Source organism: Polyodon spathula, chromosome 22 (assembly GCF_017654505.1).
Source record: "Polyodon spathula isolate WHYD16114869_AA chromosome 22, ASM1765450v1, whole genome shotgun sequence".
Lineage (NCBI taxonomy): Eukaryota > Metazoa > Chordata > Actinopteri > Acipenseriformes > Polyodontidae > Polyodon > Polyodon spathula.
In genome coordinates, this window is record NC_054555.1 from 25,981,807 (window position 1) to 26,002,148 (window position 20,342).

Below are 20,342 nucleotides of genomic sequence, written 5' to 3' on the forward strand. Positions count from 1 at the left end.
CACTCTGTTCCATAAGAAAAAGACTGAAACTAAAAAGATAATCGCAATATAGAAATGAGGCCGTGGTCGAGCTGTGGTGAGTCATGCCGATGTGTGTGGGGGAATTCGGAGCCCGCATTTTAACACGTTATAAAAGTGAGAAGTCCAGGGTGATGGTTTTTTTTTTTTTTTTTTTAACACAATATCTGGAAAGATGTTACATTCGTCAGTAATAGTTCAGGTAAATGGCTACCCGCCCCCAGAAGGACGGTACAGCTACATAATAAACACGGTGGAGGCTTACCAGGAAACAGAAAGTAACTTGGCATGTTTATTGAAACCCATACAGTAAATACCTGATAAGAGCTCTCTGTGTCAGACAGGAGCAGTGTTCCAAGGGTAACTGTGAAGGAAGCCAAAACAGTAGCTTTGAAATGAATCCCCCAAATGAACATGCAGTGAGTAACCGCACAAAGGATTGCATGTGGTTCTGCTGAGACCACTGTCGTCTCGGATAGCTGTGAGGCACAGCCAAATCCCTGTAACCCCCCTGAGCAGCGGGCTGTGTCAGTACAGCCGCGAGCCTCCAGTTGTGTTGCTTAGCTCTAAAATAACAGATTAAAATAATAGATTAGCATAACAGATTCTGTGTTTTTTTTTGTTTTTACACTGAGAGCATTGCACAGACGGGAGGTCCATTTTATTCCGTTGTTGCATTTTGTTTGTCGCTATTTTAATAATAGGTGTTAAATTAAAAAAATACATTTAAAAAAAAAAACTGCAAAAAAACAAACAGTGGTTCCTGAGAAACAGTCTTTAGACCAGAAACTGCCTTCAATTTGATCTTGGTGAAGTTATACTGTATCATTGCCCTCTGATGTGACTTTTATCGCTGAATGTATAGGTTATAGCGTGGACATTTTTCATATATTAAAATAGATTCATAACTGGTGGAGGACATCATCTGTACTAAAAAAAAGATCATTTATTATGCAGGGGAACTTTGCAAGAATTAATCTACAAGTTTTGGCACCCTCAAGCCCTTCCTAAATTAGGCCCATTCGTCTCAAAGTCATCAGTGAGGGGGACTGGTTTCCAGATTTACCCACTAAATTACAGGCTCAGGCAGCCCTGACAGGGAGCAGCTCTGCCTCCACACTTCACACTGCACCGCTGAATTCAAGCGCGTCTTGAGGGATAAGTGAAAGGGCCCCTCACTGAGGTAATTGTTTTCAGCACTTGACTGTGCACCTTCCAGAACAGAGCAGAGATTTGGGGAGATTTATTTTCAACCAAAGAATTTATAGGCCTTTACAGAGTCTGCAGCGGGGAAAATAGATGTATGGGAGAGATGCGCTAAATCAGGGGCCATTCCACTCCAGGTTGGACAGGTAAAATGATATAAATAACTACTTCAGGTTCTGGGTGAAGGCGTAATTGATTCAGTTAAACAGTGTAGAGGACGGTTGGAACAAGAGCCAACTTAGACACCCTTGCACTATACAAAGATTTAGCTTCATGCAGTTTTTACCATTTTGAATGCAGTGAGCTTTTTACAAAACTAGCCTGAAAGATGTAGGCTCTTAGTTCATTGCTAATTCTGAAATTGTAACAACTTCTTCTTCTTCTTTTTTTTTTTTTTTTTGAAAAGCACGTTTTTAGTAAAGCTTGTCCACAGTTTCTAAAAACAAACATACCTGTGGTAAAACCCCACGACCCCACCCATGGGTGACGCTCATCTTTTACCTGCAATTCCACGGCTAACCCATCACGACACCGTGAAGCAGGATGTGTTTGTTTGTTTGTGTTTTTACAGATACACCTGCCCGTTCGTGGAGAAGTTCTCAATTGACATTGAAACCTATTACAAGCCTGACACAGGAGACGAGATCGATGTGTTTAACATGTCACCGTCAGACAGGAGACAGAGGACTCTAGGTACAGTATCCTCCGCCTGGAATCTTTCACTTACATTTCTAACAGGGAGCATTTTAAAAGATTATAAGAAAACTTTAGGAATGAGAAAAGGCCGTTCAGCTCATCAAGGCACGTCTCTTGTAAGCAATTTGTGTGGAAGGAGCTTGTGTTTGAACATACAGAGACTGGAGTAGAGTAAACTGTTACACCATAATGACATTTTTAAATGCAAGCCCAATTTGAATGTACGTATTGATAACAGACCTTTACACGGTCCACAACAGATACACAAAGCTTTTGCCTCACCCTCCCTTATATTCATGACAGATTGGCTGTTTTAATTAGGGCTCTGTTTCAAATACAGCGTGGTTTCGAGTTTCCCAGTGACCTGCTTCTTTGTGCAGCTACGCTTGCTGAGAGCAGGGAACAACAGGGGCTGTGATTAGCACGCTGACATTGCTGTGTGCTTTTTTAATGTTACGCGTTTTTGAAAAGCTTCCTTTTTTGGGGTTGCGATACGCTTCAGAATGTGGGAAATGCTGTGTTTGGCTTTTGAAAGGAGCCAAGTCCTTACTTTTAACAGATAAGAATCACAAACAGATTGAGATTGCTGGAGCGCGGATCAAAGTGTGATTCAAAGCGGGACAGTGATGGAGAGGGAGAGTGGATGGCAGCGCTGAAGCGCTGTTGCATAACCTCCCCAGCCTGCCTGCAAGAAGCATTGGTAACAGCACAGGCTTTGAGGGAGACATCTAGTGGTTATTAGTAACGAGAGCATCTTCTTTCCTTTTTGGAGTTCAGTCCCTTATTCCCAAACCACTCGCAGCATTACTACCGCTAGAATTTCAGAGTTCTCAATAGCGTGCAAACAAGAAAAGAAAAAATCTCCCACTTGATATTTTGGAATGCACTGTTCTGTACAAACAATATAGATCATTGGTTTTCAACATTGGTTTTTAAAAGGAAAAAAAAAAAGGTAAAATCTACATTTTACATGCACATATTATTTAGCCAGGAGATGCTTGTATACTTTAAAGATCATCCAAGTGGGCTTTGACAGGAGTTTGTGATAAAAGATCATACTAAGTAACTGCTCTAGAAGGGACAGTTCAGCACAAAAAGCTTTGTAGTCTAAGCTGAGCTATTAAAAGGTCCCCCCCCCCGCACAGATCCCATCGATATCGTTAAGGATCTGATCCCCTCTCACGAGTACATGGCAGAGGAGGACCCCAAACTCTACAAATCAGTGAAGACCAAGAGGGGGCCCCTGACGGAGGACTGGATTGAGGAGATCAAGAACAACCCGGGCAAGATGCCCATCATGTGCGCCTACAAGCTGTGCAAAGTGGAGTTCCGATACTGGGGAATGCAGTCCAAGATCGAGAGGTTTATCCACGACGTAGGTCAGTGCAATAGCAGGGCGCTGCCCCTACACCAGTATGTGCATGTGGCTGCTCTCCAAGTTGCATAGTTACTAGCAAAGCTGGACATTTCATTTATCAGGAAGCCTTTACCACGGTAAAAGCGTAGCACAGTGTAGTTAAGCCTAATAAATATTGACGCTGTATATGCTCCTCCTCCAGCCTCCACAGATTTTACATTTACCATTCTGTGTTGGAGGCAGTTTTACACGCCAGGTCTATGGAGGGGGAAAAACAAAAACCCAGATAACAGTTATATAAATGTTTAATTGAATGCCCTGTATCTGCAGCTTGATTCTCATTCAGGTTTTATTGGTGAGTAGATAGCCTTTTAATAATTTACCAGCTTACATGAATCACTACTTATTATTACATTTAAACAAACAGTGGAAAAAGACCCTGAGCAGCAGCTAGGATCGTTTATTTCCTCTAACGGCTGTTATTTTATTTATTTTTTTTGGATGTTAATTATTACTTTGGGTTATTAGTATTTTACTGCTGATATGAAACTGCATTAAAATGCATATTTTTGTGTTCACAGCCAGTTGCAATTTAAATCAATTCATTTTGCGTTGACTCAAGATAAAAAGCATTATGACTGTTTACTCATCCTTGTGTTAACATTGGGATCAGGATATCTGTTACACTGTGTATACAATTCAATTATTTAAAGTGTAGATGTATTTAGGAATAGTATCAGTTTATTAAAAAAAATGATAGACTTACCATATTAAATTCATTTATACAGCGTCCTTCAGATACAAGCTTTGTTTTTAAAAGGCTTTCGAGAGTCTTTTTAAATATGGTTACCATATGTCTCCATGTAAACTAGGACAGCTTGGGACAGTTCAGGCTTTTCAAGTTGCACCCCAACGCATCCTGGTAAGCGTAGTCCTGCTGTGAAGGTACAACCCTCTCTTTAAAGATGATGCTTTTGTTCCTCCAGCCCTGAGGAAGGTGATGGTGCGGGCGCACAGACAGGCCTGGTGCTGGCAGGACGAGTGGTACGGGCTGAGCATCGCGGACATCCGGCAGCTGGAGCACGAGACGCAGCTCATGCTGGCTCAGAAGATGGCCGAGTTCAGCTGCAACGACGAGGCGGAGCAGAACGGAGCGAGCACCTCGCCGGCCGACAAGGACCAGGAGTCAAAGGCCATCGCTGCCTCTGAGGCCGAGGACGTCTCCGGCAGCATGGGAGACACACTGCAGAGCCGCGGCGAGCTCACCAAGCAGTGGTCCACGTCCTCCAAGTCTTCTCGCTCTTCCAAGAGAGGAGGTAGGTTGGGACCGGCACCGGCCTGTGTACGTCGGGTTTTCTACAGAGTTTTGAGAAAGGGGTCCCTGAGTGGCTCACCTGGTAAAAGGACTGTTTCTCCTCATCACGCTACAGCGGACCCTACCAGCCTGGTGCCCTGTGGGCTTGGGTGGACACCTGCAGGGATGGCATTTGTCCTCCACTGTTAGCTTGCTGACATCTGCTCTTGAGTTCCTGGGTGTAGAAAAGAAAGCTGGAGTGGTCGTGGGATTGGAGGACACCCACCGAACCTTCGCTTGCACTGAACTGTGTGAGGAATGTGTGGGGCTGCGGTGAGGGGAAAAAAAGAATTGGGCATTCTAAAACGGGGAGAACATCGTGGGTAAAATACTTGGGCACAGTAATAACATTTAAATTAAAATAAAAAAAGGCGGGCTTAGGGAAAGTGCCTGGGAGCGGAGGCACCAAGGACTGGGTTCCTGGTAGCTAAAGGAAAGCCTTGCTACAGTACACAGTACACTAACTAAGGGAACACAATGAAGCCACTAAAGGATTCAGAGGGGCTGAGAAGGGAGTATAAGACCATGTGAGTTACACCCTCACCCACTGAATTAAAATGAAGATTCATTATAATAAAGAATGCTTGTTGTTTGTGCGATACATAACCTTGTCCTGCTACTTTCAAGATGACACAGAAGAAGTCTGAGCCTCTTGAACAGATGGGCATTGGCACTGAGCCAGGGATATTTTTATATTACCCCTGTAGAGTTTCCCGCGCTGGCCAGGATATCTTTGTGACCAAGTTTATTACAAAAAGAAACAAACAAGTTCATAATTTTATATTATCCCAAATAAAATATTGTATGTGATGATTCTAAAGACAGCATACTATTGAGGAAAGCTGTTATATACTTGGTTATGAGTTTGCAAATTACAGTATAAAACTAGATAAGAGGCAACATATTAGGTAGGTCTTTTATTTTGAGCAAGTAAGCAAGGTATCAGTTTGTGTTTGTGATCCATATCCTGTCTTAGCCTGGTTTGAACTCAACCCTCAAGAGGTGAAAGACTAATGCATTCACCCTCTGTACCCAACACTGTATCTTTAGCCAGTAAGAGGTCGGTAGAAATAATACATTTACAGGTGCTTTCATATCTCAGTGTGGTGCTTGACCGTGTCTACTCCTAGGATTTCATTTTGACAATTTTTCTCAGCACCCTGTTCCCTGTAAATAACTCCTCCCCCCTCCCCGATGCTAAGTGGCACTACTGTCACAATCTGTGTCTCGCAGTAGTTCCCTCAGTATTTATAGAAGCAATTAGCTGAGCGCTGCTGACGTCACAGCTGGGAGATGAGCCATTGTGATGCCAATCACAATCCCACCCTTTCCCAAAGGAACGGGGATGGTTGAGTGGAGAGAGCTGAAACTAGATGCTGTAATTAGCCCAGGTCGGAAGGGGGGGGGGGGGGGGGGTGTCAGATTATATTAAGAAAGTAGATTTCTTTACACATAAAGTGCTTTGATTGTTTGAATTGGTTCTATATGTAGAATGTCATGTTATAAGAAGTAAGGGTGCAGAATATCACAGGTGGCTTGTGCATGTCACGTCTTCGTGTTTGCGTCTGGAGTTTCTTGTCACTGTTTGCAAACAACCCATGTTGGCTTTTTATTGCCTGCCAACCTATTAACAACTTTTAAAGACTGCTGTATAAAAAGCAGCCTGCAAATCCCATTCATCTGTATACGGCAGTAAATCACAAAGTAAAAATTCCCAGCAGTGGCTGTGCAGGTTGAAGCGTGTTTGTTCAATGTGTTGTTTTGTTACAGTGAAATTCAGGTTATGATTAGGATTTCCAGTGGAATGTCCTGTAGGAGCAGATTGCAGTGTAGGAGTGACAGTAATTGAGTTCTGCCTGTGCTCTGTGATATCAGATTAATACTCTTCATCGGCACATGATTACCATACTGTAACATTTTTCATTTGCTTTCATTTCACTGGAAAATGGGCTTTTAATAGAATGAAGATCAACAGTAACCGCAGTAGCCTGTTCCAGCTCTGCAGCTCTCCGCTGCTCAGACCGAGGGAAGTGTTGCGTTTTCAGCTTCACGCTGTGTCCTCCAATCCCTCCAGGCTTGCAGCCAGTCTCTGCTCAAACAGAGCTTCCCCAAACCCATTTGGAATCCCTGCAGGATACGACGCAAGGAGCCCGCGCCTCTGCAGCAGGACGAGACTAATCTCAGGGTTATTGGTCCGTTCATTTTCAGGGAGCCCCTCTCGTCACAGCATATCAGAGTGGAGGATGCAGAGCATTGCGAGAGACTCGGAGGACAGCTCGGACGATGAATTCTTCGATGCCATTGGTAAATTGTCTCGATCGATTCCAGCATTATTAATTTGCACGCTCCACTACTCCTGCTGTTAAATGAGCATCATTTGACTGTACAGCTTCTCCCGTGATCCTGAACGATGGCACAGGCGCGTGTGTGTGTGTGTGTGTGTGTTAGAATGCACAGACTACTCTGTTTGTGCATGACTTTATTAACTAACTCCAATGTTTTACATGTTCTTTTCATGTCGTGTTTCTAGTAGATGGTTTAGCGCTTGTGTTACTGGATGTTCCAACATTTGAAAATCAAAAAACATTAACTTTTGTGAGAACAGCCAGCATGCATCACTAAAGTGATTTTGGTTGAGGTGCATATTTATTTTAAAACTTAGAATGCTACACAATATTTTGTTGAACAACTTATATTACCAGCATTGTTTGCTGTGCTTGGATAGCAGCTGATCACAATAATTGAACATAGTTTAGTTTCACCCCATTGTCAGACTGGGGATGTAGCGGAGAAAATAAGACTCCTCTTGCATAGCAGTTTGACCCATTCAGTGTTTTACAACATGCTTGATTAGCCCCAGTGTATAGGTAAAAAGCCAAGACGTGTCTTATTAAACTCATCGTAAAACCAGGATTGGGTCAAACTGCTGTGCAGTGGGAGTCTTATTTCCATCTCTGAACTGTCTTATTTTCTTCTTGTTCAGAGGACCTGTCTGACAGCGAGGAGATCTTTTCTGAGAAGATCACGAAGTGGAATTCGAATGACCTCATAGATAAGATTGAGAGCGCGGAGGCTGATGAGGAGCTGGGTAAGAATGAGCTCTTGGAGTTTCTGTGTGTGTGAAGTAATGTTTCACTCTGTCCATTTTTTTGCTTAGTTTCTGCTGGATATTGTGCTGCGCGAATCGATCATTCAGATTGAGCTCCCTGCGGAAATCAGTCGAGGGTCACTGGTGTTGATCTGGCTGCCGCAAAGTGCAACAAGTGAAGAAGCAGCTGCTGGGATCTGTGATGGTCGCTGCTTTTCTTAGACTCTGTGGAGAACGACGATCCACACAAACCCAGGCAGCTGCCTCTTCACTTGTTTCACTTTGAATTATGGTAAATTAGCCCGACGAACACCAATGAGCCTCATCTGAGGCACTGATTTCTGTCGAGAGAGCAGTCCGAATGATCGAGTATTCAGTTAGTTCAGCACTAGCTGAATGAAAACCACAGTAAAGTTTAAGAAGCTACATTATTTTTTGCATCCCTTTTGAATTTGCACAAGTCTTGTCCTGAGTGTCATGTCTTAAACACCACTTGCTGTAAATCCTGTATCATGTAATAGGGTTAAACTTAAATATATACTCTGTGTGTGTATGTGTATGTGTGTATATTTTTAATTATTTAATGATATGTATCTTTTGAATACATATTATAAAAATACACATATGAAATTGAACGTTTTAAACAGTATCACAGATTTTAGGACTGCTTATTATTATTATTATTATTATTATTATTATTATTATTATTATTATTATTATTATTATTATTAATATAATAATACTAATAATATAACACAATTATAATGATTGTGTAATAATCCCTACGAAAATAGGTTTGTTGAACAAAGTATCAACCGTGTGGCACATATTTAATCAGAATTTGACTTTTTATTTAATTTTTCATTCTATGTCTTCTTTTTTAGTCTGCTGCCACATTTTCAATGTAAAAGTTAATTAAGAATTATAAATATTTAAAATAACACATCCCAGAACAGGCCGTGTCCTTTCCCGATGTCCTTACACGATCGCCCACACACTGCCACTCACACCGGCAGGGAAGATGAGTCCTTAGCAATCCTGAATCGGAGGCAGTAGAGACAGGTGTGTGATGAGCACAGGTGAAAACAACAAAGTCCTGTTCCATCCTACTGCTATTCAAGTCGAGACTGCTGCCATTGTGTTCAAGCGCCTTGATGTCTGGATTCACAGACCCCAATTAGCACTAATCTTCAGGACTGCAGTACAAGGTTATTGGTAATCGATGCAACCACCCATCAACCTATTTATTATTGATCATTAAAATACAAACCCACAGAAGCCCTTATTAGGTTTTGGTTTTTTTCCCAGGAAATCTGTTTCAGGATTCAGCTGCTTCCAGTGTGGATAGACTGAGCGTTATTGAGGTATGAATCTGCAATATATGTAATATCATTGGGAAGCTGGTGGTTAAACCATTCAAACTAGAAACAGATCGCTTGCAGTGTTCATTTAAATGCTACTAAAGTATCCCGTGTTTAAATTAGGGTCCTTTGTGACACCAGAATGCTGAAACTGAAATATGTTAAGATGTGTTTATTCATAAGTGTTTACAGCACTCTAGTTTAAGTGCAGGGATGGAAGCAAGACTCCTGTTGTATAGCAGTTTCACCCATTCCAGGTTTTAATGTAAGCTTGATTAGCCACACTGCATAGGGATCAAGCTCAGGTGTGTCTTGTTAGACTCACAGTAAAAACAGGAATGGATCAAACTGCTATGCAATGGGGGTCTTATTTCCACCGCTGCATTATGTGTGCTAGTATATGAGCCTGCAGCGCACACACACAGTCTGAAACGACAGACCTCCTTTAGTTATATCCATGCACTGTACATGTGCTATGCAGGTGTGCGTTGAGGTCCTGCGGATTGCTTGAAGCACTTTGGGGAAGGGCTGGGTGATGTCAATGTGTTTTTTGTTCAGTCTCCTTCTTACCCTGTGCTCTCATGTGCAGATGCAAAGCTCTGTTAGCAGTGCGAAAAGTAGCTCTGCTATCCCAACAGTTACAGTGACAGGAGTCTCGTCAGTAAGTACAGTAGTAAGAGTAGCCTGCTGTACTAGCAGATTGTGTTGCTTAGACAGTGCAACCACTAACCCCCATAGACTAATAGTCTGAAACTGCAGGTGGCAAACCAGTGATTTTAGTGAGGGGTAAATGGGCAATGTGTTCTAACAGTGTTTTGCTGTGTTAGACTAGCGTTGTCCTTGACACTGCAATGGAATAAAGCAGAAAATCAGTAAGATCGACTGGGAAACGGCGTGCTCTCTCCATGATTGATGCTCCAAATGAAACAGATTTTCAAATTGTTGTAGATATTGTTGTTGTCACCCTTAAAACAACCAGCTGCTTGCGTTTGAAAAATGAACAACTTTTTTTTTTTTTTTTTTTTTTAACATGATGTCTATGGGAAATTTATTTAAGATTGCTGGGCTCATTTGAGAAAGCTGCTTATGCGATTTGCAGCATAAACCCGAGGAGTCCAGCAATTGAAATGCAAGCCAGTTCAAGCTGCTATTGCATGAGAAACCTGATGTTATGAGGCAGTCTGTTAAGTATTTAAGTTTTATTTGACCCAGTGCACAATGCTTTAGTCCTAATTAGAATGGGTTAAATCCCCAAATACCAGAATGTTCATCTTTCTGACAAGTTTGAATTTGAGCAGGCTCTGACCTGAGCAATTAGATCAGTCTGTGGCCTGTTTCTGACTATCCTGTGAAGGATGGCATATATACAGCACACAGTGCAAAGGGGATTATTTTTACACTACAGTGCCCCCTCTGGTACTTTCTTTAGAGACAGGAGACCCAGGACGGTTGTAATTAAAGATGGACCTGCACAATGCTAATCCCAGTGCCGGGCCCTGTTTTTGCGTAGTCACAGATGGTACAAGTTAACAGCGGTGCAGTGCAGCAGGGTTATTTGTGTAAGAGGTGCTTAGTACAGTTGTAAAATTTGACATCTTTGCTGAGCCAGAATGTAGCCTGAATGCTAATGCAGCTCAACACTGCTACGTTTTCAATAGCACATTAACAGCAGTAAATACTCCATTAGCAGCGCGAACATTGCAATGTGCAGACCTCGACTGCATCTTTCCAAGCTGTTTTTTAAACAGAATCGTTGTTTTGTTAGAGTCAAAAACATTATGGGGCTCAAAACAAACTTAACTATTAAGGTCTAACGTTAAATGCAAGTCCTTAAGTGTCACCCAAAGTTGTCAGAATATTTTCTGGAATGTCATTCGTGTTCTAACGACCCTAGTCCTGCCTGCTCAATTGGATTGCCACTCTTGCGTGCTTCTCAGATTATGAAATGCAATTTGTTATATTTGACAATGCAGTTTATTGGTATAGCTTATCACAAGGCTCACTTTTACCTCTCTTGGCGGTCGTCTTTTTCACTGTCCTGCTCGTTATTGTAGGATGGCTCCTCCCAGCAGTCTTCGCAGCCGTGCAAGATCCACGTTCTGGTTCTGGTTCTTCACGGAGGCAACATTCTGGACACTGGGGGCGGAGAGCAGAGCAGCAAGCAGGGGGATGTGAACACCATCGCCTCGGCCTTCGAGACGGTTATGCGGGTCCACTACCCCGCTGCCCTGGGCCACCTCGCCATCCGCCTCGTGCCCTGCCCTGCCATCTGCGCAGATGCCTTCTCTCTGATGTCCAAGTAAGTCGAGCCATTTGGAACAGATGGGGAAAGAGATCCAATAGACCAACCCTGTACTAATTGGATATTTAAACAGTTATAATTTAAGTAAATTATTGCGGCAGTCGCTTGCCCTGTGGTCTCTGACTGCTCTGCTCTGCTCTGTCCTCACAGCCTGAGCCCTTACAGCTACGACGAGGGCTGCTTGTCCAACAGCCAGGACCACATCCCCCTGGCCGCTCTGCCCCTGCTGGCCACCTCCTCGCCACAGTACCAGGAGGCCGTGGCCACGGTGATCCTGAGAGCCAACCAGGTGTACAGCGACTTCCTGAAATCACCGGAAGGGGCCTGCTTCACTGGCCAGGTCAGTGAAGGGCGTCCATAAGGACTCATCCCTGCCCAGCCACTTCCCTCCCTGTCCCATCTGTTACTCCACAGGCCAAGCGCTGGCAGGGCCGTCTTCTGCCTGTGCTACAGATAATGGTTGGAATCCCCTTTCGAAGGCGTTGTTTTGTGAGAGTGATTGACACCTGGAAATCCAGGCTGAAAACATTGCCCTGCTAATTATGAGAAGGATTTTCTGGCTAAAGTATGTTCTCTGGCCCGATGTTACTTATAAAAGACCTTGAGTTGCTGGGACATATTCAGTGCAAAAAACATGTTTTTATAAGTGGTGGCATCGAACAATCTAGTCAATCTAAACCACAGATCGCCTCTTCTTGCATTGAGACTCAACTCCCCTTGTTAATCTAGTCAGTCTACCACAGATCATCTCTTATTGCATCAGCAGGGAGACTCGACTCCCCTTGATAATCTATTGCATGTGTCAATAAAAAGTTTCATGCTTTAAACTGGTGTCAAGGACAAATTGCTCCAGAGCTCCTGATGCTTCCTGTATGAAAATGCTCTGTGGTAAGCAAATGTGCTTTTTACTGTGTCAATTTCACACACACACAATATAACAAAAAAGTAGAGAACCTTTTTTTAAAAGAGCAGCTGTCATCCTGGCAATATTTAAACCACCAAAACAAATCCCATAACTAATTTCAATACCTGTTTTGAAGGGGGAATGTATGTGCAGAAGGTTTGACCAAAAAATATCTGTCACTAAGAATCTAATATTATAGATTTCAAAGCTCTCAGGTAGTCTTAAAGATTTCAAACTAACCCCTGACAGCAGCATCATTTCCACTTCTTAGCAGCGGCTGCCGTTTCATTTGCTTGTTTTCTACAGTCGTCCTGCAAGGACGAAACGGAGAAAGCTTTCGTGTAACTCTAACCTAGAAGAAATGTTCTTTGCGTATTCACGTTGGTATTAAAGTCAGTTCAGTACCAGGATAGTAACCAGCACACGCTGTTATCTCTTCTCGTTCTGTCCCGCAGGTGTGCCTGATAGGCGATTGTGTTGGGGGTATCCTGGGGTTTGACGCTCTGTGCTACAGCAATCAGACAGCCTCGGAAAGTCAGAACAGCAGCAGGAGAGGCAGTGTTGTGAGTGTGCAGGTAATGTGATCAGAGATTTCTTTCCAGAATCTGTTAAAACTTGCTTTGTGTATTCCTCAGCAGGTCTGCGGGTATCAGAGTCCACACCAGGGTAATTTACTGACTTCTGCATGGTTGGGCCAGTTGTAATAAAACCTTGCTTGGAGACATTTAGTGGACTTCATGTTACAGACACCTGCTTTACTGAAGGCTGTGGGCCATATTTGCAAAGCGCTTCCTCTGTTCTTTAATTAACCCCTTCTTTTTGAAAGGAGAAAAAAGCCTTTTGATTTTACAAAAGGAGAAACAAACCCCACAAGAGCATTGAAGAGAACTTGGATGAGGTTATGCAGTTTTTTTGGTTCTAGTGCTGTAAAATTAACAGGCGTTTTGACCAAAAAATAGGAATATGTCCCTATCTCTTGGGAGCAAACACGATGAAACTTCAAATGTGCATTTGCAATGAGATGGTATTTGCAATTAGATTTTATTTGTAATGAGATGGTATTTGCAATGAGATGGTATTTGCAATTAGATTTTATTTGCAATGAGATGGTATTTGCAATTAGATTTTATTTGTAATGAGATGGTATTTGCAATGAGATGGTATTTGCAATTAGATTTTATTTGCAATGAGATGGTATTTGCAATTAGATTTTATTTGTAATGAGATGGTATTTGCAATGAGATGGTATTTGCAATGAGATGGTATTTTCAATGAGATGGTATTTTCAATGAGATGGTATTTGCAATGAGATGGTATTTGCAATTAGATGGTATTTGTAATGAGATGGTATTTGCAATGAGATGGTATTTTCAATGAGATGGTATTTGCAATTAGATTTTATTTGTAATGAGATAGTATTTGCAATTAGATTTTATTTGTAATGAGATGGTATTTGCAATTAGATTTTATTTGCAATGAGATGGTATTTTCAATGAGATGGTATTTTCAATGAGATGGTATTTGTAATGAGATGGTATTTGTAATGAGATGGTATTTGCAATGAGATGGTATTTTCAATGAGATGGTATTTGCAATTAGATTTTATTTGTAATGAGATAGTATTTGCAATTAGATTTTATTTGTAATGAAATGGTATTTGCAATGAGATGGTATTTGCAATGAGATGGTATTTGCAATTAGATTTTATTTGTAATGAGATAGTATTTGCAATTAGATTTTATTTGTAATGAAATGGTATTTGCAATGAGATGGTATTTGCAATGAGATGGTATTTGTAATGAGATGGCATTTGTAGCTGCAGGTGTACTGACAAACATGCAATTTGATCACTTGTCAGGTGACATGCATGAGACCCACACAGCTTTTTAAAACAGTGCAACGTTGGAAAGTGTCTGATTGTTAGCTTGTGTTCCTGGGCTGCAGGACAATGACCTGCTCTCTCCCGGGATCATCGTGAACAACAGCTACTGCTCCGGGAACTCCAACCTGGAGGGCAGCCGGCACCTGAGCCGAAGCAACGTCGACATCACCCGCAGCGGCGCCGACGACCCCAAGAAACAGCTGCCCCGCAAGAGGAGCGACTCCTCCACCTACGAGCTCGACACCATCAGACAGCACCAGGCCTTCCTCTCCAGGTGAGGGCGCTGTCTGGGTAGGGGGGCGGTTTCACTCTGATATGTTCCCTTTGGTTAAACACGTTGCCCTTTTGTTGTTTGTGTGTGTGCAGCTTACATTCCAGTGTCCTGAGGAATGACCCGGGCTCCAGGAGGTCAAGCAGCTCCACCATGCTGGACGGGGGGAGCCTCGCCAAGTTCGAGTTCGAAGTGTGCGAATTCTTCCTCTTCGGCTCTCCTCTGGGGCTGGTTCTCGCTTTGAGGAAAACCGTCATTCCATCCATGGATGGTAAGATCCCCTTCTATCCGCTGCTGAATTGTCTGCGGTACATAGTTGTTTGCTATACTCATTAGAATTGAACCCCAGCAGGTTAAATCAAACGATACTTGTAGGTGTCAAATGTACTTCCGTCAGCTTACTAGAGAGTGGAGGACCCTGAACAGGATAGATAGGTAATGAGGACTATAAACCCTGTAAGCTGTAAGAATTATTAAAAATCTTCAATGATAATTGGTTCTGATGGGGTACTGGACAGAGCACTCTATACAGTCTCATTGGTTGATCTAACTTTTGTCAATTAAAACGCTTGAATCTCGCTAATCATTTCTTGTTGTCCCCCCCCTCACAGTGTCCCAGTTGCGTCCAGCCTGCCAGCAGGTGTATAACCTGTTCCACCCTGCGGATCCCTCAGCGTCCCGCCTGGAGCCCCTGCTGGAAAAGAAGTTCCACCTGCTGCCCCCCTTCAGCGTGCCGCGATACCAGCGCTTCCCGCTTGGCGACGGGAACTCGGCGCTGCTGGGTGAGTGCGCTGGGCAGCTCTTTAACAGAACACAGGCCACTGAAACAGGCTGCAGATCCCAGCTCCCATCCTTGAGGGCCTCACCAGTCCAGTTGTGTTTCCCAACCGTGATCTAAACGCTTTATTGAACCATTTACCGGAACCGAGGTCCTAATAATTATTTGCATTAAAAAGCTGGAGTGGCCCTCCAGGATCCCTGCCTTTTTAATATACATGATGTACAGGAGTTAAAACAGAGGTTCTTCGTGCTGAATGAGATTTCAGTGTTATTTGAAATCATTTTTTGATCCAATATCGGTGGATTAAATGTAATAATTAGTTCTCAAATTGTAAATAACAAAAACGGGTCTCAAAACACAAAAGTGACAGGTGTGCAGCGTCTGCCTGCAGTTGGCAGTTTTGCTTGTACAACAAATCATCAAACTGTGCTATGAAATTCATTTTGTAAAAGTACAATATACTTATAGAAACAATAATAAAAAAAGAATCGCCAATAACAGCAATAAACTGGTAACATTTACTTTAATTTATGTTAAACAGGTTTTTGTTATGAAGAAATGTTTCTATCAATTCCCATGACCTTTGTCTGTTACTTAGTGAAGAAGATTGTGCAGCCAACAGCTGCTGGTCTTTTATATTGCAGTACCTGTGCTTGGTGTGTTTGATCAGTTTGTCCTCATCTACATGTTCTCATACGTTGCACTATTACAGCTGGCCCTTACAGTGCAAAGCCTACAAAGTCTAACGTCCTTTACATTTGAAAAACAGGTGAAAATATACAACCTAATATACTGATAGCACTTAGTCACTTTGAATTACAATTCTTACCAAGTATGATTTAAGAGCGTCTTTCAACCTGCAATAAAGCAAATAAAGCACACAAAGCCATTTAAAATTGATACATGAAAACAATGGGAAACAATTTTAATAATCCAGACATCTCTAACCCTGTCCTTTTTTAATTATTTTAAATGAAAGCTACTACTGTGTGCTTTAACGTTGGGGTTCTATTTTGATTTAAAAATTGATCATCTAAAATGTAATGCTTATAAAAGACAGTTCGTTTTTTATATATATATAAAAAAAACAAGCAAAGGGAAAGGGTTTTACAGTGGGGTGAATCCTTTAAAACAGGACGGTTCAACCTGAGCTCCTAGTGGGCCATTCTATTCCTGGTTTTTGTTCCAACAATCCAAAGATATTCTTGATCCTGCTAGTTTTGTGCCCCACCGCACACTGCAGATTGGAACAGGAACCTGGAGTGGAGTCGCCTGGCAGGACTCGCGCCTTGAGACCTCTGCTTTTAAGCTGTGTGGTCTTGCATGAGCGCTGGACGGCCGCTGTAAGGGGTTGACTTGAATGTTCCTGTTTCCAGTTTGTGGCTCTATGTCTGTTTCTTTTTTGTCCTTTTTTTCTAAAACCCTGCTTCTAGTCGAGACAGTCCAGAGCAATCCCATCCTCATCCTGGAAAGCAGCAGCCCAATAGTTGCTCTGCGCTCCCAGGAGAACGTCACAGAGACCAGTATCCCGGTTCCAGTTCTTAACTGGCAAGAAGGCTCCTGTAAAAGTCCAGCCACTGTGGAGTGTGTGTAGCTTTTCCTTTTCTGTATTGCTTTGTCATGCCGCTTCTCATATGTGTGTTCTCCTTCGTGGAAGAAATGACACGCTTTCTTCTGTCTGGGAATCAGATGGGAATAAGATTCCTTGAGCCATTTGTGGTTTGCTATACTTCTCTATAACAAATCAGGCGAAGGTATATTATAAAGCCATGGAATAACCCAAATGGTTTGTAATTGGTCTTATTTCCATCCGCTATTACAAGCACCCATCTTTGTCCTGTGTAGTATGTGTACTGCTTGCGTCCAGATCTCCCACTCACTGCTTGAGGCTATATTGCTGGGGGATTAGCTCTATCTTAGGGAAGGGAGCATGGTTAGTGTTAATGCAGGCCAGTGAAACCAGTCGTATAGGTCAATGTAGAACAGTGAAGCCATTTAATAAAAAAGATAGAACATTTTTTGTTTATTTCAATACCGGCAATGGGCAAAGGGCAAAGTCCAGGGCATATGATTTGTGTTTGCAGTGCTGAAAGATAAACACGACAGCCAAACTGCGCAGGCAGCATTCAGGTTAATAAAAAATGCTTGTCAAGGCTGTACTTTCAAGTTGAAATAATTTATTGCATCTTACCCCTGCCATTGGCTTTCGTCACTTCTGAAAGAGATGCATGTTTTAGCAACCATTTAAAATTGTATCTGGTACTGTCCTAGTTGAAATGCCACTTTCAAAGCTTTCTTTAATGCAGTATGGTAGAGTAGATGTGAGTCTGCTGTAACATGTGTTTCGTTCTGGAGTTTGGGCTGATTAGTTCCGCACCAGGAAGTCAAAGTGTGGTGTCCCAGGAAAACGCTTGCTGCAAAGCCCTTTCTAATCGCGTGGCATTCATTTTTGCTAATTTTGCTGATTTATTTTCAAATTGAAGTGACTGCTAACTGCGCAGTATTGCATGATCCGCAAGTGTGTTGAAAGTCACTAATGAAAGAAGCCATGGATACAAATTGGGTGTCGATACCTTGTATAGAGCTGGTTGGAAGGATGCAAACAGGGTGTCCGTAGCTTCAAAGAAGACACACCCGATTCACCCAGTATTCAATACACTGTTTAACAGTATTAATTTGGATTCCAAACTAAAATAAGATAAACTTCAGTGATGAGCGAGTTGAATCAGACTGAATCCAAATAAATATCGCCATACATTCGCCCCCTAGATTGTATGAACATTTCCCTCTATCTAAAAAGTGAATTGAACCGTCCTGCATTTCCCTTCCTACCCCTCTGTCTGTAAAGTTTGATGTCGGGCTCTATTTGTGCTCATCGCTTCTTCCTGTGTGAAAAAGAGAGAAAGCTGTTTCCACAAATCTGCTGACAGATTTGCATCTGAGGTGTTTTTTTATTTCTATGTAATTCTGTTTGTTTAGTTTCTTTCTTTCCTCCTTTAGTCCTTTATTCGCTTTTTCTTTGTCTCTCCCTCCTTCTTGGACGGGTGCCTAATTTGATGTCCTTGTTTTGGCTCAGTAGCAGATGTTGTTCAGTCTCATGGTGGCGTCTTCATGGATAATTCGTCCCCCTCCTCCCCCATTACAGCCCCCCATTTCAGGGGATTCCGGAGAGCCAGTGAGGTCAGCATTGCCAGCCAGGTCTCAGGAATGGCAGACAGTTACACTGCCTCCAACATAGCCAACAGTAAGTGTTCACACTGCGACACGCTCTGTCTTCCCAGGGAAACGAGGCCAGAGCAGCTAACCCAAAAATAAAAGAAAACAGCATTATATTCTACACTTCCACACGCTACATACTGTAGGTCTCAAATGTTTGGATTTTGAAACAGATTTCTTGTGACCTGGCCAAGTATCAGATAGTATGATTTAAGATTTAAGTATGTGTGTGAAAATATGTATTTCTTTCAAAACTGCACATTTGAGATCTATGTAGCAAATGGATGTGCATCGCAGGTAAAAGATATAGAATGATTTTGCTAGCTGCAATCACCACACACAAAAGATTGCCATGCAGAGGGAACATGCCAGCATGCAATTTGTAATATAGGCATCAAGCTTACTATTAGAGGAAATACATCCTAACCAGCACACAGAAATCTCAGGAAGGAAGGAATATAGCTTTCAAAATGCTAGCAAGAGCAGCTACAGTATAGGATATTGTCACTCCCATATACAGTGTGTGCTGTCCTTCTGAACTATTTACCGCTGTTCACCGTCAGTCTTTGTGTATCTTTGTTGTGACATTGGTCCACGATGTTGCTGTGATATGTGTGAGTTGTAACAAGCTTGGGTGTTTTTGTTGAATACATGTGGATACACATTATAATAGAGTGGTATTCAGCTCATTTCAGTGAACTCACGTTGCTTGTGTGTGTGTGTGTGTGTGTATATATATATATATATATATATATATATATATATATATATATATATATATATATATATATATATATATATATATATATAAATACAGCAGTAGCATGTTCCTTGTCTTTCAATCTTAAGATTACTTTAGAATCTGCAACCCACAGCATATGGTTAAAATACTGTTCTAGTTGCATAAAGAATTCTAATATAATGTTATAGTAATAGTACATTTGTTTTGAAACAGCAGTAGCATATTTATTTATTTTGTGTCATTAATACATTATTATTTTTTTTTGTTTGTTTTTCATAGAACAAGCATGCCAACTTAACCATTCCAAAAAACTAAGCCTTTTATCCCAACTCGCTCTCCCCTATAACAAATCCTTTTTAAAGAGCGTCTCGCCCAAGTTCATTAGAAAGCGCAAAACACAGTCCAAGCCCCCAAATCATATAGAGAAGAGCCCCGAGACGGCACCCAGTCGAAAAGCCGGTGCTGTTCCACAGATCCCTGACCTGGATATTGAGCAAGGTATTCTGTAAGGGGGCATGCATTAACACCACCACTGCTCACAGTGTCCACAGAATAACAACAGCGACAAATCGAAACAGTAACTAGAATAACACTGCTGTCCAGGATCAAGCTCCTCTTCCTTTCCTTCCTCTTTCCACGTTTCTTGCAGCTGCGATCCTGCAAATCGCTGCACAGGCTAACCCCTCAATGAAAAAACCCTGTCCTAGCACTGTTAAACAGGTGTTCACCCAGCACTCAGCAGTGGCGTTTCTATGGGAACTGGGCTGGGGTAAATCTGTGGATTTACGAAAGGGGGTGTTCAAAACTAGATTGAAAAACCTGCAGCATAGAATTGTGGGACTGTTGCTGTAACAAAGTTGGAAATGGAAGAACACCCCCCACAAAAAGAAAACGTTTTATGCCCCTAAGAATGCCCCTGCCAACATGTTCCACAGTAAAGCAGACATGAACGAGTTCTAGCCTACCGTACAGGAAAGTGCAGTGCAGGGTTCAGCTATCTCACTACAGTGACGTTTGGAAAACAGCCAAGTCAATATAATACTACATTTCTCAGACTGTAAAATTAAGCCATTATTCAGGGTTTGTTTGGTTTCACTTTTAGTTGCTTAATCATGTCGTATTGGTCTCAGGGCAGAAGTCTGGTTCAGCTGTGTCTTTGCACCA

General features: G+C 42.2%; 1 protein-coding gene across 12 annotated transcripts in view; it reads left to right on the forward strand.

The window, feature by feature from the left end:
• The first annotated feature begins 738 nt into the window (after positions 1 to 738).
• The window catches only part of LOC121297334 (membrane-associated phosphatidylinositol transfer protein 2), a 28,509-nt gene continuing 8,905 nt past the window's right edge, over positions 739 to 20,342 (forward strand). The window contains exons 1-16 of one of the 12 annotated variants that reach the window (XM_041223592.1): positions 740 to 1,917; positions 3,066 to 3,299; positions 4,264 to 4,593; positions 6,840 to 6,935; positions 7,615 to 7,719; positions 9,028 to 9,083; positions 9,670 to 9,741; positions 11,135 to 11,379; positions 11,533 to 11,722; positions 12,742 to 12,861; positions 14,231 to 14,442; positions 14,535 to 14,710; positions 15,051 to 15,221; positions 16,654 to 16,806; positions 18,297 to 18,464; positions 19,458 to 19,676. In XM_041223592.1, coding sequence (XP_041079526.1) covers positions 1,704 to 1,917; positions 3,066 to 3,299; positions 4,264 to 4,593; positions 6,840 to 6,935; positions 7,615 to 7,719; positions 9,028 to 9,083; positions 9,670 to 9,741; positions 11,135 to 11,379; positions 11,533 to 11,722; positions 12,742 to 12,861; positions 14,231 to 14,442; positions 14,535 to 14,710; positions 15,051 to 15,221; positions 16,654 to 16,806; positions 18,297 to 18,464; positions 19,458 to 19,676 — 2,761 coding nt within the window. In that variant the 5' untranslated portion in view covers positions 740 to 1,703. Of the gene's footprint in view, positions 1,918 to 3,065; positions 3,300 to 4,263; positions 4,594 to 6,839; positions 6,936 to 7,614; positions 7,720 to 9,027; positions 9,084 to 9,669; positions 9,742 to 11,134; positions 11,380 to 11,532; positions 11,723 to 12,741; positions 12,862 to 14,230; positions 14,443 to 14,534; positions 14,711 to 15,050; positions 15,222 to 16,653; positions 16,807 to 18,296; positions 18,465 to 19,457; positions 19,677 to 20,342 lie in introns of all 12 variants that reach the window. The other 11 variants (XM_041223593.1, XM_041223599.1, XM_041223597.1 and 8 more) reach the window with 11 other exon arrangements.